Source organism: Ochotona curzoniae, unplaced genomic scaffold (genome assembly GCF_017591425.1).
Source record: "Ochotona curzoniae isolate NIBS_2020 unplaced genomic scaffold, NIBS_Ocur_1.0 scaffold_3890, whole genome shotgun sequence".
In the NCBI taxonomy this organism is placed as follows: domain Eukaryota; kingdom Metazoa; phylum Chordata; class Mammalia; order Lagomorpha; family Ochotonidae; genus Ochotona; species Ochotona curzoniae.
In genome coordinates, this window is record NW_024467115.1 from 32944763 (window position 1) to 32962529 (window position 17767).

At 44.5% G+C, this 17767-nt stretch overlaps 1 protein-coding gene across 1 annotated transcript in view; it reads left to right on the forward strand.

The window, feature by feature from the left end:
* Positions 1-17767, forward strand: part of TIAM2 (TIAM Rac1 associated GEF 2) — a 440232-nt gene that overhangs the window by 57236 nt on the left and 365229 nt on the right. Inside the window, 4 exon segments of the mRNA XM_040965572.1 lie at positions 7403-7534; positions 7770-7882; positions 12363-12556; positions 16182-16282. Coding sequence (XP_040821506.1) covers positions 7403-7534; positions 7770-7882; positions 12363-12556; positions 16182-16282 — 540 coding nt within the window.

A 17767-nucleotide genomic window follows, 5' to 3' on the forward strand; every position in this document is an offset into this window, starting at 1 on the left:
CCAGTATACTATTGTTAAGATATATTCAACACTTTTGTTGGGAATCCATCTTTGATTTGAAAGTAGAGATGCACACTGCATTGTATCTTCACATCTGGATAAATAGTCTGTTGTACAGTTACTATTACATGCCCTTAAATGAAAAGCCATAAAACAAAATCAAAAACAGGAATAAAGTTTAAAAAGTAGCCATGAAGTTTAAAACAAAATACTATTGAGTAACTAATGAGTCAATGTAGAAATGAAAAAGAAAACAAAATATCTTGGAGAAAATTGTGCTAGTTAGAGAATAGAAACTATTTTGAAGAAATAAAAATAAGTACAAAAATATCAAAACCCAGGAATTGCATCAAAAACAATATTGAAAAAATTATTGATCTTATAATTTGCATGAAGGTTGTGCTGTGTTCTGATAGTTTGTGACTCCTCATTGCAGAGACTGATTGGAGTATACTGCAAGTAGAGAACAGAAAACCCTAGACTTTCAGAATCACTGTTTCAAAGTTCATATTTTCCTCTCAATTCTGTTCCTTGTTAAGCAAAGAGTATGTACCAGCAACTTTATTAGCAATCTAACTTTCATAGTTAACAATTAATCTTCATGGGGTAGGCATTGTGACTGCCGTTTACTTCAGAGGGAATTGAAGGTTAGTGCGATTAGACATCTAATACGAAGTGCAGACCTGAGGGTGCATATGTGCACGGTGTTGTCTGCTCCCCATGCCAGAGTGCTTGGGTTCGTACCCTAGTGCCTCTTTCCCCTTCTTCCCCTGCCACCTTCCCTTAGGAAGACTACAAGCAGAGTCCACACAATAATGTCGGATGTCTTTTTCTTGAAATGTATTCTTGGTAAGGCACTAAAGCCAAATAATAATTGAATTTGCTGTTAAATCACCCTTTTCAACTGTGCTGTTTATGTTGTTTGACATAATGGGGAATAATTGATGAGCAATTATGGATAATAACAATTCCTTGGATCACACAATAGCAACCTGTTTTCAGAGCACAGGAAAAGTAAGATCTGTAGGATTGCGTGACATATCCTAGATTTTTGAAAGGATTCCCAATAGCCAAATGCTAGTATGAAAATTACAATATATAATTTAGATAGTATGTTTCAAATAAATTTTGTTTTTGTTCTTAAAGATAATATGCAGTGCTGTTTTCAAATACATAGTATAAATGGCTCAAAAATGAAAAACTAAAGTTGATTACAGGGGATCCTTGTGGTTATAACAAGTATATACCATTAGATGGTTTATTCATATTGAACAGGACATGGAATGCGATAGATCTAGGGCTGGAGTTGGGTGTTGAAGTAGAAAAAGTGATACTAATAATGTTTGAATACTGAATTTAAGATTCAGGGAAAAAAATGAAAATCATCTCACTGTGTTGCTAAAAATTGTTACTTCCTGATTTTGAAGGAAATTTTATTTTTCATGTATTGAAACACAGTAGGACAGATCTTTGATCCTCTGACTTTTTTTTAAGATTTTTTTTTATTTGAAAGATTTATAGAGGAAAGGAGAAATAGAAAGATAAACACATCCTGCTGGTTAACCCCCCAGATGACAACTGCTGCAGCCACGCCAAGTCTGAATCCAGGAGACCACAGAGGTTTCCCATGAGGTTTCAGAGACCCAAGATCTTGAGCTGTGGTCTGCTTTCCCATGTGCTCCAAGTGGAGCAGTTGGGACATAAACTTGTGCTCCAGATAGGAAACCAGTGCTCGCAGGTGGAGGATGAGCTTGTTGAACCTCCCTGCTGGCTGCTGGTTTACAATTTTGACGTCTGCCACAGACAGGGCTAGATTAGCAAGGAGCAAGGGATCAATCCGGGTCTCCCCTGATGGTGGCTGGGATTGAAGTCTAAACTTCTGCGTTCCAGGATTTGCATTAGTAAAAAGCCAAAGTTAGAGTCAGGACTTAAGCTAGACACTCTTTTTTTTTTTTTTTTTAAGATTTATTTTTGTTATTTTTTATTGGAAAGGCGGATATACAGAGAGGAGATACAGAGAGGAAGATCTTCCGTCCGATGATTCACTCCCCAAGTGAGCGCAACGGGCCGATACTATGCCGATCCGAAGCCAGGAGCCTCTTCCGGGTCTCCCACGCGGGTGCAGGGTCCCAAAGCTTTGGGCCGTCCTCAACTGCTTTCCCAGGCCACAGGCAGGGAGCTGGAAGGGAAGCGGGGCTGCCGGGATTAGAACCGGCGCCCTTATGGGATCCCGGGCGTGCAAGGCGAGGACTTAACCACTTGCGCCACCGCGCCGGGCCCGAGCTAGACACTCTTAATTAATATAGCCTGTAGCTGTGCAAAAACGGCATTGGTCACTGCAGTAAATGCCTGCCCTATTGTAACATTTTTCAAGGGTAAACCAAGGCTATGCTAGAAGAGTAGGGTTATTTACTAACTTCTGTCAGTGTTGTGGTAGAGAACACTGCTATCTGTTTTAATTCCTAATAGAGCTTTCATTTCAAAATCTCACACGTTACTTATCACAGGGGAACCTGTACCCCACCCCTATTATTGGTCACAGGTCATGGAATGGTTCTTTGCATTCTTTTCACTGTTAGTTTCCATACAACTAACTAACTAACTAACTATCTTTCTTTCTTTCTTTTCTTTTCTCTTCTCTTCTTTTCTTTTCTTTTCTTTCTTTCTTTCTTTCTTTCTTTCTTTCTTTCTTTCTTTCTTTCTTTCTTTCTTTCTTTCTTTCTTTCTTTCTTTCTTTCTTTCTTTCCTGTATTTCGACAATCTTTACATAGTTAATTAGGGTAAAAAGGTTCAAGGGCTACAGGAAAGTGGGTATAATTATTATTTCCATATTGTTTCCTTCATGTTTAAAGGGGGGTATTAAGAGAGAAGGACCACCCAATTTCCCACCCTCCCCAGGTCCCAGATGTAGGGTATGCTCCGAGGTTCTTGCTCAGGTGGTTTTGATATTTCAACAGTTATGAATCGCTGCCAGTCTTGCCACTCCAAGCATTATGAGGTCTTTGAAGAATCCACTGATTGACATAGTCCATCATAGAGTCTCCGTTTGCCCTGTATTTCCATTGCCAACATATAGCTGAGATGGTTGATTGACCTGTTCTGTCTTCTCTCTTTTCTTGGTTAGGGTTCTGAATCCAGCATTTCGATTGGGGAAATCTCCAAAGAAACTTTGTCTGAGGTGTTCTCAGACCAGATTCTTGAATGTACTAGCAAGTACTGGCACAGTCCATCGCCCTGATCAGCTGGTGGTTGTGATCACTGGGTTGGTTCTGTTTTCACTCCCGACTTCCACTGGAACCAATGGGTGTTGCAGTCCGGCCTGGTTCTGCCCAGCACATACTCGGCCCTCACATAAACAAGTGGGAGCTGCAGCCTAGTTGGGGTGACCCGCAATAACCCCCACCAGGCCTGCTCCCTACCCTGGTTTGCCAGTATGTGTAGCAGTAGTCCAGTCTATCCCACATCCCATTCCACCCCCGCCGCTGTCCTGGTTTTCTTGCCCTCCCGTAGAAGTGGTAACCCAAAAGGGATGAGCCCACTATTTCCCTCCCAGGCCTCTCCCACTCCAGGTTAAGCACTCTCCACGTAGTTCTGTGGTTTGACTTGACAGAACTAGCCCCCAGTGCCAGCTTCTGCCAGCTGATGCTGCAGCTAAGCCCCAACAACCCTCACCCACTCTAATTTTGTTTGCACCAGTAGGAACAATCAGCCCAGCCTGGCTTTTCCCTAATCTAGTTCACATGAGGCGTACAGGTGTTGTTGCCCTGCCTGGTCTGCTCTACCCCATCCCAGCTCATGCTCTGCAGCGGGAGTAGCTGTCCAGCAAAGGAACCGCCCCTTATTCCCCTGCCGGTTCTGCCCCCTCCCTTCCTGGTTCTCATGTGTGGTGGTTGGGCACTGCTGTCACTTCTGGTACAGGCAACCTCACCTTGGCATTCCATATTGTGCACTAGTCTTTGTTGCACCCGAACCTGGCTCGATCCACACTGTTCTGGTGCTCAGATTTGCCAGTGGATGACGTGGACAGATTCAGCCTGGTCTTCCCCCGACCCATGAAATGTATGCCAATGGGTAACTTTCCATGGCCTGTTCTGGGCTGTTTCCTATCATGTTTCTTGCGGTTACCTGCCGGGTCTGTGTCCTGCCAGAGGAGTTGCCCAGGCTCCCCCATCAGAACCTCTCATATTGCCAGGTTTCACGCATACCAGTGGGTCCATGAGCCAGCCCTACTCAGTTCACCTCCTGTCTTAGCAGGAACAGTGGCTTTTCCTGACTGGCCTTCAACCCAAACTGGTCCTTGCTGTTGGATGTTTCAGCCCAGCCATGGCTTATCCATACGCACATATGGCTCACACATAGCTCAGTAGGGGTTGAGACCTTGCCTAATGCATCACACATCTATCCCGGTCCTTCAGGACACCAGAGGGTGTTGGAGTCTGGCCTGGCTCGGTGCGTCCAGTCCCAGTCCACACTTGTGCCAAGGGAGACTGCAACCATTTCCAGATCAGAATGCAGCCCCCTTTCCAGCCCACACGCCACTTGGTGGGAACCTCAGCCCAGCTAGGGTTGTCCCCTTAGCTCCCCAACCGGGCCTTTTCCCAGCCATAGATCACATGCATGCCAGTGATTGCTCTGACTCAGCTTGGCACAGCCCCTCACCTGTCCCGACCTCTGCCTTAGACACTGTGGCTTAGTGTTCCTGGCTCACACAGACCAGTAGGTACAAGAGCCTAGCTCAGCATGACCTGTGCTCCATCCTGGTCTCTAGTTTTGCTTATGGGCTAGGGTTTGCTCAGTCCTGCTCGGTACACCCTGTTCCATTACCAATTGACACATTAGTCAGCTGTTGGAGCTATTTTGCCCAGCTTGTCCAACCCCCAGGTCTGGACCAAATGTTCACCAGCAGGAGCTATGACTTGCCAAAGGAGTTTCACAAGTTCCTTCACTTAATCCACTGCCAGACCCAGCTTCTCATACATGCCATTGGGTTTAGGCCAGGTTCTGGTGAAGTCTGGCCTTCCATTTGGCCTTGTATGAGCTGGTGAACATAGCAGCTTGGCCCACCCCACACCCTAATCAGGATGCACATTCGGGTGCTGCTGCCTTGACCAGTCCAGACTGTTGTCGGTTCCTTTACCTGTGATTGATGGCCGGCTCCTTGGTCACACCTAGCTTAGTCCATCACCACCCCCAACTCTTGAGATAACCAGTGGGGCTAGAATTTCCACAGGGTGTGGCCCACACTTCCCTCACAGAATTTACCCCTGGTTATGGTTCTCGAGTGCTAGTTAATGTAATGGCCTGCCTAATGTGACTCTTCTCCTGATCCATCATCATGTCAGGTAATATGTTATAATTCTGCAGGACAAGCCCCAAGCCATAGCTTTTGCATGGACTGGTATTTGGTGGTCAGCATTGTTCAGTGATTACAAGTTTTACAAAGGAAGAGTTACTGCCATTGGGAATCTTTACAAATGCTTCACTTCCTAGAAGCACAGTAGGTTCAACCTGGAGCTACCTAAGCAGCGATTCAAAGAACCATGGTGGCTGTCATCTGGAATCTAGGCATGAGACTCCCCCTCCTGAGACCCACCAGCAGCTGGGGGGCTGCTGCCCCATACAACTTTATTTCCTTCCAGTTCAATGTCAGTCATAAAAGTAACCTATTTCAAGCTCCCATGTAAATAAATCACTGGTTGGTTTGCTATGATTCAAACATGTTAGATATCTTGATGTTGCTTTTAAAATTATTTTTAAATATATGGAGTGTTCAGCGTTAATGTTTAATGTTATAAGGAAGATACTGACAATATTCAAAATAATAACCCTGGTTACTGCTTGTCATGTTGTCTATTTTTGTAGAGAATAAAATTAGTGAAAACGAGTTTGCAATCAGTAATTTTTATAAAAATAGCTACTCTCTTGCAAAGGATAATTTGAAATCAAAATAATCTTTTTTATTTTAAGAGGTTTATTTATTTGAAAGGCAAAGATATAGAGAGGAAGAGGTAGAAATCTTTCATCCTGTTTTTTATTCTCCAAATGGCCATAGTTGGGAACCAGGAGTTTCCTCTAGTTCCCAATTGGGTGCCAGGGGCTCAGTAACTTGAGTCCTCCTCTGCTCGTTTCCCTTGTCATTAGCAGGGAGCTGGGTCAGAATTGGAACAGCTGGGACTTGAACTGGTGCCCAGGTGGGATACTGCCACACCACAGCACATGCCACACCACAGCACAGCTGTTAATGTAGAAAATTTCTATTAAGGTGGCTTAAATTACTTCCTAAAGCCAGTAAACTGAACAAAGCAGTTTCTGTCTTAAAATGTCTGATTCTCTTACCCTGTGAAACTTTCTGTGTGTTTGAGGATTTGAGAATTTTTTTTCTTTTAAGATTTATTTTTATTGCAAAGTTAGATCTACAGACCAGAGGAGAGAGGGGAAAATCTTCCATCTGTTGATTCACTTCCCAAGCAGCCACAAAGGCTGAAGCTTAACTGATCCAAAGCCAGGAGCCTGAACCTCTTCTGGGTCTCTCACGCAGGTGCTGGATCCCAAGGTTTTGGGTTGTTCTCAACTGCTTTTCTAAGCCACAAGCAGAGATCTGGATGAGAAGCGGGGCTTCCGGGATTAGAATCGGCACCCATAGGGGACCCCAGTGCATTCAAGGCGAGGACTTTAGCTGTCAGGCTACTGCACTGCATCCAATTTGTATGTTTTTGCGATTTGTTTACTCTGCAAATGCCAAGGACTTTGGAATCCTGGTTCCCCATGTGGATGGCAGCCAGTCCAGCTACTTGAGACAATGCCTGTTGCCAAGCTTCCTGTTCACAAGAAGCTGGAATTCATAACTCAGCCGGCACGTGAACTGAGACATTCTGATGGGATGCAAGCAGCATGTGTACTGTCCTGCTGCTGTGCCTCACATTCGCCCTACAGAGTTCAAAGTTTAATAGAATAGAATTTTGAAAGTATTTTATAGGTCTAGCTTCAGAGCAGTTTGGTTATGATCAGTGATCTTAATTGTACCATTTGAGGTTTGTTTTGCCATTTAAGATACTTTCCTGGACTTTTTAATTTGTACCATTTTTATTAGTGCTAATTATCAGTGAAATTCTAGACTTATTTAACTTAATGGCATTGTATGTGATTCATTCATGATAAAAATTCTTTCTTGAATTCTGTATATTTTCAAGAAATACCTTAAGTATGTGCCTGATCTTACTGTTGTATTTGTCATATGGTCTCTTCCTCTTCTGCCATGGAGATCTTTAAGTAAATCTGTTATACAAAGGTGTGATTTTAAGTTGATTATAAATAGTATGTAATTTAAACATTTGTAATGTCTTGCATTTAAATTTTCATTTGTGATAATAATCTCCCAATGTGTTTTATGTACTTTTTTTAGGCAACGCCTCAGGATAGTCAGGAAGGCACATTTGGGTCTGAGCATTCAGCATCACCGTCCCAGAGCAGCAGTCAGCAGCAGTTTCTGGAGCCTGAAGCGAATCCGGATGATTCCATAGATATTCAGCAACAGGTGAACAGAATGCTTTCCAGATTATGTCTACAATTAGAAAGTGAAAGTATAGAGCAAGTATCTTGTAAAGGTCATTTCTCTAAAGCATTTTTCTGCTGCTTAACTCCACACCATAACCTTCTTACTTACGAGATATTTTGCTACTAGCATGTTGGTTACTAAGGTGTAGAGTCAAAATATAGCTAATTGTTAATGAAGCTTTTTGTTGATTTTTCTGTTCTTTTTAACCTCCAAGGATATGGATATAGATGAAGGGCAAGATGGAGTGGAAGAGGAGATATTTGAACAAGAAACTAAGAAAGTGGCTCTTCGCTCAAGATCCAGAACTCATTCACGGTCTCGTTCAAGGTTCATATTTTATTCATAGCTTTGTCTGAGCTTCTAAAATTTAGCTTTATTTCTTTACATCAAGATTAAAGGAACTGCTTTTCTTGAAATGACAAATTCTAAGTAAAAAATTATTCAAAACTTCAGAAACCAAGAATCACCTTTGTTGTATTCTAACTGTATATATCTGTAGCTACTTAATGGAATACTTAAGAGAAACAGATACACAGTTAGACTGAATTTTGCATGATGTCAGCTTTTAATTGATAGTGTTATGATGATATCCATTTTAGGATGTTATTGCCTCTGAACATAGCAGTTAGAACTATATTTTTTGCATTTCATTTTATCTCATGATACCAAGATTCATCACAGAAAACCAGAATATATTGTTCAGAAACAAGAGATATAATACCACGTCCTGTTTAGGGTGGGAAGGTCGAGAGGAGGAGACAGTGGATTTGGGAGAGGGAAGGAGAACAGGACAAATTCATTATCCTAACTAGATCAGTACCCAGGGATATGGGGACGATGGTGTAATTTTGTTATTAACATTCATTTCCTAATTTCATGATTGTGGTATCTTTGTCACCTACATAGCCATTCATTCTTGTTTTTGATTACTATATAAAAAAATAAGTTGCATAACACTAGGGAAACTTCATGAAACTCTTCCTAGAATCTCGTTCTTTGATTCTACATGAAATTTGTTGCTGATTTGGACTGTGCATTATGAGATTGTGGAAGAATGCATGTTTGAAACTTGATTTTAGACCAGGCCCCTTTTGCCTTACTGCTCTTGGGTGCCTAGGCGGCTTCTGGGAGACTGGGGGCTTGTGCCGGGGACCAGCAGAGTGACATCGACCAACACATGTTTGGCTCCCTGGCGGGCAGATAGGGTAAGCGTTAGGGCCCCAGGCTTGTGTGCTAGCATCGTTTGCTGGTGGGCTGGGCTTGGGGACTCATTAACGTGCATGAGTCTGGGTGGCAGAGGTTATGGTCCCAGGCCAGCAAGTATGCTGGAGGACTGGATCTGGGGTCCGATCTGGGTTAGCAGGGCTGGTCTTCAGGGCAGTATGCCACTCCAGCTGAAGATTGGCTGTAGAATCCATGTATTCACAGGCACCAGAGCTGTGGATTAATCAGGGAAGATAGTATAGGATGTATGAGAGGGGGGCTGCTTTGGGAGCATGTCACAGGTGGGGAATGACTTCTGGGGGACTTTTGCTGACAAGGCTACTGTACTACAGGTCAGCAAGGAGGCTGAGGCTGAGTGATTTGCAAGTGGGAAGCTAGAGGATCTTTCTGGGTCAGATCGATGTACCCGCCCACCTGGGAGACCTGAGCTAGGCTGGTTAGCATTGACCACCACCGATCATCACCCACCAGTGCCCAGTAATATTAGGGCTGGGGGCGTACCTGGCAGGAGTAGATCACTGTACCCACAAATGAGTGGACCATGGCACTAACCAGCGTGCAAAAGAAGCAGATCTGGGGACATTCTGTGGGGAATATGTTGGCTTACTCTGTGGAACTAAAATATCCACTGGTTTGTTCAAGAACTGAAGTAGGGTGATGGACTTAGCTAGGCATGACCATGAAAGCCCCTGACACTCATGGATACTGGGGTTAGGAATAGGCCTACGGTTCCAGGCTGCAGGACCCAAGAACAGGATGTTGGGTGGCTAGGCCACAGCATCCTCCAGCACACACAGAGGCCAAGACAGAGGGGCAGACTATGTTGGGTAAGGAACTAGCACCCACTGGCACATGTGAGGCCTGGAGCTGGGAATAGGCCAGTTGGATAATTGGGGAACTCACTTTGGGCTGTAGGTCCCGGTGGTGAGCACGTGATCCAGGACTGGGTGTTGGTCAGGCCGGCTAAGATCATTCTTGTTGGCAAGCTTATAGGCTGGTTCTGGACCAGGGAGTAGCATCCTGGCATGTGTTGGAGCCAGGATGGAGTGCGGGCTGTGCTGCGCTAGGCTATCACACCAACCTGTTTGTGTAAAAGCCTGGGATGGGGCAAACTAGGCTGCAGCACTCATCGGTGAGAGTTGGGACTTGAGGTAGGCTGGTACAGGCCAGGCTGCAGCATCTAGTGACAAAGGCCAGAATAGGGGATGAGCCATACCTGGCTGGGCCAGAGAAACCATCAACACTTGTAGGATCTGTGGCTGCTAGTAGGCCTGGTCGGAGAGACAAGGGGATGCTCCAGATTGTGAACCAGGTTGTAGTTCCCATTGGTGAGCATGAGAGTCTTGAGGGTGGCGATTCAGCAGGACGTGGCTGCGGTGTACCTTGGCCTGGCTTTGGATTGGTTCTTGGGTGTGCCAGATGAGGCTAGGCTTCAGCACTTACTCATGTATGTAGGAGCCAGGTAGGAGTGGGACAGGCTGTATAGGTCTCGGTGCCTGCGGAACCACATGAGAGCTGGGTCTGTGGGTAGACCAGGCATGGCTGTGCTGTAGCACCCAACAGTAAGACCCAGAATGAGTGTGGGCCAGTGCAAGGTTGCTCTTCCTGCCAGTACAGGAGGTGGGCCAAATTAGGCTGGGTCAAACCACACCAGTGTGGGCAAGATCTGCCTTTGGGAGGTAACCTGATAGGGGAGCTTGGAGAACTCTTCTGACAGGACACAGTTCCTGCAGGTGAGTGCAAGAACTGAGGCAGGGAGCAGCCGAAATCAGGACAGGGTGCAGGATGGGCTGGATTGGGCCATAACACCAGCCAGTTCATATTAGAGGAAGGACTTGGGGCAGTCCAGGCTAGCATAAGCTGTTGCACCCCCAAGCATGAGTTAGAATTGGGGGCAGGTCTTGCCAGGCCAGGCTTCAGTGCTTCCTGGCAAATCTCGAGGTGAAGCCGACCACACCAGACTAGGCTGCAGCACTCATCAGCACATGTAAGTCAAGGGAAGATGGGTGGGATGAACCTGGCAGGGGAACAGTGAGAACTCCCATGCTTTCCCATTGTCCCCACTGGTGAAAATAACTGGGACAGGGACAAACCAGGCTGGACAGGGCTGCAGCACCAGTTGGCTTGCCTGTGAGCTGGGTTGCGCTAAGTGCCCTATCCACTGGTGCATGCATGAGCCAGAATAAGTGCAGGCTGGTTGAGTTTGCTGCAGCATCAGCTGGTAAGTACTGTGATGGGGGGCAAGTGCTGTTAAGATAGACTATAGAACTACCTGGAAAATGCAAGATCTAGGGCTGGGAATGAGACCAGTAGGGAAACTTGTCACCTTTCTGATGGGCTACAACTCCCACTGGTGAGCATAAGGACCAGGGTTAGGAATGGACCTGGCTGGACAGACAGTAACACCTGTTAGAATTAGTTGCGCTGAGTTAGACTGCAGTACCCATCAGTGTGTATAAAAGCCAAGTGGATGCGGGATATACCGGATCAGTCTGATGCACACACCGTCATGCTTAGTAACTGGAGCTGGGTGTAGGCCTGGTAGGGTTAGCATGTCGCTCTATCTGGACTGCAGTTCCTGTTGGTATACTTGAGGGCTGAGGGTGTGGTGGGCAGGCTTGGGCTGGGCCACAGCATCCATTGTTTTGCATAAGAGTTGGGACTGGCAAGACAGAACTGACTTAGCAGCTGCAACTACCAGTGTGTGTATGGTCTGATGTGGGTGGATGGACTGAGCCTGGATCCTGTACTAGGTAGCACACAGAGGACTCATGTCTAGGATCACCTTTGGTGAGGTTTCTTTGGGGGATCCTCCGAACTGAACTGCTGGACTCAGAACTCTAACCGTGGGGAGAATTGCCATGGGTCTGTGGTCTGACCATGGAGTGTATGTGTCACAAATGGGCTGCCTCATTTGCTGAAGACAGTGTAGTGGATGGCATGCCCAGATGGACTGGAGGATATGACAGTCCACTGGGGCATGCAGAGGGCATCTAGCACCATAGCAGAAGATGGAAGGCAAAACAAATTGGACAACCCTCTCAGCCAAGCTCTTTGTAAGCAAGTGTCTGGGCGAAAGGAGGCTCTAAGGTGGACCATGCCAACTACTAGGCCTTGGAAAGATTTGCTTAACCTTGGGGCAGTGAAATCAACAGCATTTCGAAACTATTGCAATGACTTGAACAGAACCCTCAAAGCATGCTCCACATCGGGTTCCCTGGAGTGACATGGAGTGGCTGTTCCCCGCCTGTGGTTACTGATACGGTTGGGTTGCTGGGTGTGGCTTCTGCCCTGTTTCCTCCTCCTAGATTTAGGAAGAATAAAAATAAAATTAGAAAAAATGGTCTCGTCCACTTTCCCATACTCCTCAACCCTCTCCACCCTCACCAGTATCCCCTAAGGGCATGTATCCATCTCAACTATGTCAACATTGTCAAAATTAAAAAGTTCACATATATAGACAGAAACCTATTTAAATACTTTAGTAATGAACTAAATGTAAGACAACTGTTTTTCCTCACTTAAAAGTGAGGAATTTTAGAGGATGATGTTAGAGCAGTGAAATCAACATTTTTTTTAATAGATCACCAAGAAAACGGAGGTCTAGGTCACGGTCTGGTTCTCGGAAGCGCAAACACAGAAAACGCTCCCGTTCCCGCTCGAGGGAAAGGAAGAGGAAGTCCTCCCGGTCCTACTCCAGTGAGAGGAGAGCGCGGGAGCGAGAGAAGGAGCGGCAGAAGAAGGGACTGCCTCCGATCAGATCTAAAACGTTAAGCGGTGAGTGACGTGCTTCTGGAGAGCCTGGTTTCTGTGCATCCTGTAGGGCCTTGGCAGGTGGGGAGTGTCTTCGTACCTACGTGTTGTAACGTTATTGGGAGGAGGAGAAAAGGAGTAACGGATTCTCCCCAAACACTACTTGATTGAGCAGCAAGCTTCTGTTTCTGTTTTAGTTTAAGGTAGGTTCAGAAGTGTGACTTGATAAGTGAACAGGTAAAGCTAATCAGGTAGGAATTTGCAGCATGGATACTTTGTCTTCCGTGCGCAGCATCCTGTTTGTGACCCTCAGGTCTGAAGGAGCATATATTTTGCTATCTTTTTTTTTTTTTTTAAAGATTTATTTTTATTATTTTTTTATTGGAAAGGCGGATATACAGAGAGGAGAGACAGAGGAAGATCTTCCGTCCGATGATTCACTCCCCAAGTGAGCGCAATGGGCCGATGCTATGCCGATCCGAAGCCAGGAGCCTCTTCTGGGTCTCCCACGCGGGCGCAGGGTCCCAAAGCCTTGGGCCGTCCTCGTCTACTTTCCCGGGCCACAAGCAGGGAGCTGGAAGGGAAGCGGGGCTGCCGGGATTAGAACCGGCTCCCATATGGGATCCCGGGTGTGCAAGGCGAGGACCTTAACCACTGCGCCACCGCGCCGGGCCCTATCTTTTTTTTTTTAAAGATTTATTTTTAATGGAAAGGCAGATATACAGAGAGGATAGGAGACAGAGAGGAATATCTTCATCTGCTGATTCTCTCCCCAAGTAACTGCAATGGCCAGAACTGAGCCAATCCGAAGCCAGGAGGCAGCAGCTTCTGCCCGGTCTCCCGTGTGGGTGCAGGGTCCCAAGGCTGCAGGCCGTCTTTGACTGCTTTCCCAGGCAGCAAGCAGGGAGCTGAAGTGGAGCAGCCAGAACAAGAACCAGCACCCGTATGCAATCTCGGTGCGTGCAAGTTAGGACTTTAGCCACTAGGCTACTGTGTTGGACCCTTGCTGTCATTTTTAAAACAAATTATAAGTTCATAGGTTGCTAAAGAGGAGAAATGAGTATTTTACAAACCTTTTCTCTGTATATAATCTTTTATTAATATACATAGAATAAATTTAGTTTAGGGACTGGCTAGAGGTTGTAACTTGCAAGGTGAAGGTACCACTTCAGATGGGGCAGAGTGCTGCCTGCAGCACGTCACAGTGTCACAGTAAGAGCTGGACCATGCTCAGGTCACCTCACTGCTGGTGTGGCTGCTGTGCTGGAATGTGTGAGTAAGGCAGACCTAGAATCAAAACAGTGGTTGTCTTCCTGCTGAGCTTGGCACTTTGGGCAGGATTTGGCTATGTGTCTACTCTTACCTGATTGCGAAAGCTAGTACCAGTTTGATTATGTTGGTATTTCTAGCTCTAGAAGTTTCTGTTTGCACGTTGGAAAACTAAATTGAAACTAGTGGAAAAGACTGAAGGAAACGATGCTGAACACCTAGCTACAAAGTGTGCTCATGCCCCATGTGATTCCCTTTAAGACATTCAGAGCCCTGAATTTACATACCAGTTCCTGGGCAGGGCTTTCTTGCAGGCATTCTTTTAGTTGGTCACTAAATTGTCATATTGTTATTGTCACAATTTATGCAGCTGTTGGGCCTGGACTTTGTTATTTGTTACGGTTTTACTTTAATGGCTATAACTCATAGAGGAAAAGAAACTCCAGATGGCAAGGAGGCAGATTGCTGTGAGAGCTGTGTGTGCATCGCTCAGTGCACAGCCGTCCTCCCTCTGAAGTATCATGGGCTTCATGGGGTTTTATCAGCACATCTGAAATGTAGTGGTGTTTCTCTGCTATTGGGCCACACAGATTGTACCCTAGAATATTTTTCTGTTTAGGGAAGGAGATAAAAAGCACCATACAATATTATAACAGCAGTCGCGTGTCCGGACAGGGTGGGGATGGAGAAGGTCATTCTTGGCTTTCTCAAAATAAAATAATTGTTTATGGTAGCGAGGAGAAGCATGAAACAGATAAGGAGGTTACAGTGTGTCAGAACAGTGGAGAGGACACCACTGGGCAGAAGAGGTTTCTGTGCTCTTTCAATCAAGGATCTTAAGGTGGAAAGACAAACATTATCCAAGGGGGCCCAATTTAATCAACAGAGCACTTAAAGGAGAAATCCAGGGCCTGTTGTGATAACCTAGTGACTAAAGTCCTTGCCTTGCACACCCCGGGATCCTATATGAGCGCTGGTTCGTATCTTGGCTGCCCCACCTCTATCCAGCTCCCTGCTTGTGGCCTGGGTAAACAGTCGAGGACAGCTCAAAATCTTGGGATCCTGCACCCATGTGAGAGACCTGGAAGAGGCTCCTGGCTCCTGGATCCTGGCTCCTGGCTCCTGGCTCCTGGCCTCGGATTGGCTCAGCTCTGACCGATGAACTAATGGAAGATCTTCCTCTCTGTCTCTCCTCTCTGTATATCTGTCTTTGCAATAAAAATAAATCTTTTTTTTAAAAAAAAAAAGACAAAAGAATTTTTAATGAAAGGAGAAACAGATGGATTGGAAAATGCTACTATGCCACTAGCACTGCCGGAGGTGGTTGGTGCTGCCAGGTCGAGGCATTGAGGCAGTTGTAAGAGATCTCAAAGCCTAGGGAGCAAAAGTCCGCAGCCTCCAGGGTAGGAGGTGTTCTGCCCATCACTGTAGACCTCTACAAACGTAGGAGAGCAGCTTTGCTTCCGTCTGAGTAAAGTGAGATTTGTATCATTTTCTGACATCAGCAATAAAAACTGACAAAAGTACCTTGAACTTTTGGGAGAATAGCAGATTTTATGTACCTAGGATCAGAATACACTAGACAAAGAATATTTGAAGGCAACAGTTACCAGGGGACTCTGTGTCCGGTAAGTAGTTCCTGGAGCTTATCACAGGTCTGGAAGATTTTTGAGTTTTGACTAACTGGCATAGAGAAACCTAGTTGAAAATCTGGGTCATGTAATGGTGGTCTTGCAGCGGTCATGCTTATATCTAGGTTTCCGCTGTCATATATTAAAGTTAGCTAAAAAGCTGGAAATTTGGGTTGTTTTGTTTTGTAATGATACATAAAAGAAAATATGATATGTTAAGACTACAGACATTTTTGGAAATATTCTTGGTGATAACAGACCACGCAGCTGAAAGTACAAATGAAGTCAGTTGGTTATTTAAGGAAGGGGTGGGCTGCAGTGGTTGAGTGCCGTGATCTTTCATGATAACAATGTATGGGGTTCTCTGTCCCTGCAGAGTATTTTCCTAGGCTGTAGGTAGTCAGGGTCTCAGAGTTATCTGTCGTTTAGTTTCATATAGCACTGAAAGACATACAGGTATACAGATAGACTGCAGTGAGAAGTGAATGCATTCACCTGAGGAAATCTGATATTAGTCATTCCCCACACCACATATCGCTGTTAAAGTGAGAGCCTTGTATCCGCAGCTGTTGAAGCTTGTAACAGGTGATGTGGTGCCAGGTTAGCTTAGCTTGCACGTTGGATTTCCGTTGATTTAAGTGTAATAGTTGTAAGCATCCATTAGCCAGCATCTTAAATATATTAAATATGTACTATTTTAAATTTAATTAGTGCTACTAATGATTGATTTGTCTCTTCTGTTCTGACAGTATGTAGCACTACTCTCTGGGTTGGCCAAGTGGACAAGAAGGCAACACAGCAGGATTTAACCAATCTGTTTGAAGAGTTTGGACAAATAGAATCCATTAATGTAAGTCAGAGGTCTTGAAACAGCCATATAAGGTAGAGAAACACACAGAGGACTTTCCTCAATGAATTGCTTCAATATTTACTTAGAACTTAATAGTATCTGATGTTATTAAGGTGCATTTTTATAGGGATTGTTTCTGTATTTATTCTGATAAAATCATCTCCTTAAATTGTTTTTTCTGAGTTTAAGTTAGCAGCAGCCCCACGTAATCTAGGTTTTTGTAATTTGAGTAAGTCGGGACTGAGTCACTCATAAATAATCATAGAGATGTGGTCGGAATTGAGATTCCCATCTGTCTTGCCAGGTTTTTCTTTTTTCTCTTGCTATATCGTTTCTCATTATATCTCTTTCACTGTAAAATGGATATTTTGCAAGAATAATGGTGTTGCAGTGGCACCTCCAGCAATTGGAGAACAGTTCTTTCACACTTGAACTTAATTTTTTTTACTGCTTCTTTGTCTAGTTTCCTTGAGTATTTCCTCTTCCCGAGGCTGTTACCTTTTTCCTGGGAGCAGGTACCTTTAATTAGCCATTTAAATTGCCTCAATACATGGAAATAATTTGCTTTCCTGTATCTCCTTCCCCTATCATGTAAATTGCAATGAAATAAAGGTAAACAGTGAAGTCTACAGACTTTCATTTCCTTGAGGAGTTTTTCTTAATTGTTTAGATGTGTAGTTTAATTTTTTTTCCTTTTTGGTTTAATTCCCAATGTTTCTTTATGTGGCCAGATTTACTGTTGCAACAGACAGTGCTCTTCACTCTGTCTAGTTTATGTTTTGCTCTCAAATACTTACGGTATAATTGGAGACTCAGACGAAACCAGCTAAGAAATTCAAATACAGGTATTTTGCAGTGAGGAAACGGACTTTGTTGCGTTAGTAGTACAGATAGAAAGTAGGTGAATGCTTCTGCATTACACATTCTCTCAAGCTGAGCTCAAGCTGCTGCCCCTGGACACGCCCCCGTGTATGTTTGTTATAGTCTTTCTGATGTGACTCTGTTTGAGCATCTCTTTGGCTTAGCACCCTCCCTAGTCTGTTATAGGTCGTAGTATTTACAATTAGTAGACACAAAGTCAGATTTAAAACTGAAGTGAACTGAATGATCATAAAACTAGGATATGAAATTCATATATCCCTCTAATTTTCAGAAATTTGAAGTGTGTAAAAAGCTCATTAGACAATTAAGAGTCATGTAACCATCAGTAGTAGACTTGTATGGCTACATGGAGCTACATAGCAAGAGGTGAAGAATCAGACCGGGCTTGGATTGGCTTGTAAGAAGTTGGATATTAAAGAGCTTGAGTCTTCTCGAATCTCATCCAAATGTTAATAATAATAACTCTGGAATTTGCCAAAGTTGAACTAACATCTAGAAATAAATAATTTGTGTTCAGATGTTTTGCACATACTTCATAGTTTCCCTTTTATCTGTTAGATGTTCTATATATAGCTATACTTTTAAGATTTTAATAGCTTGCTT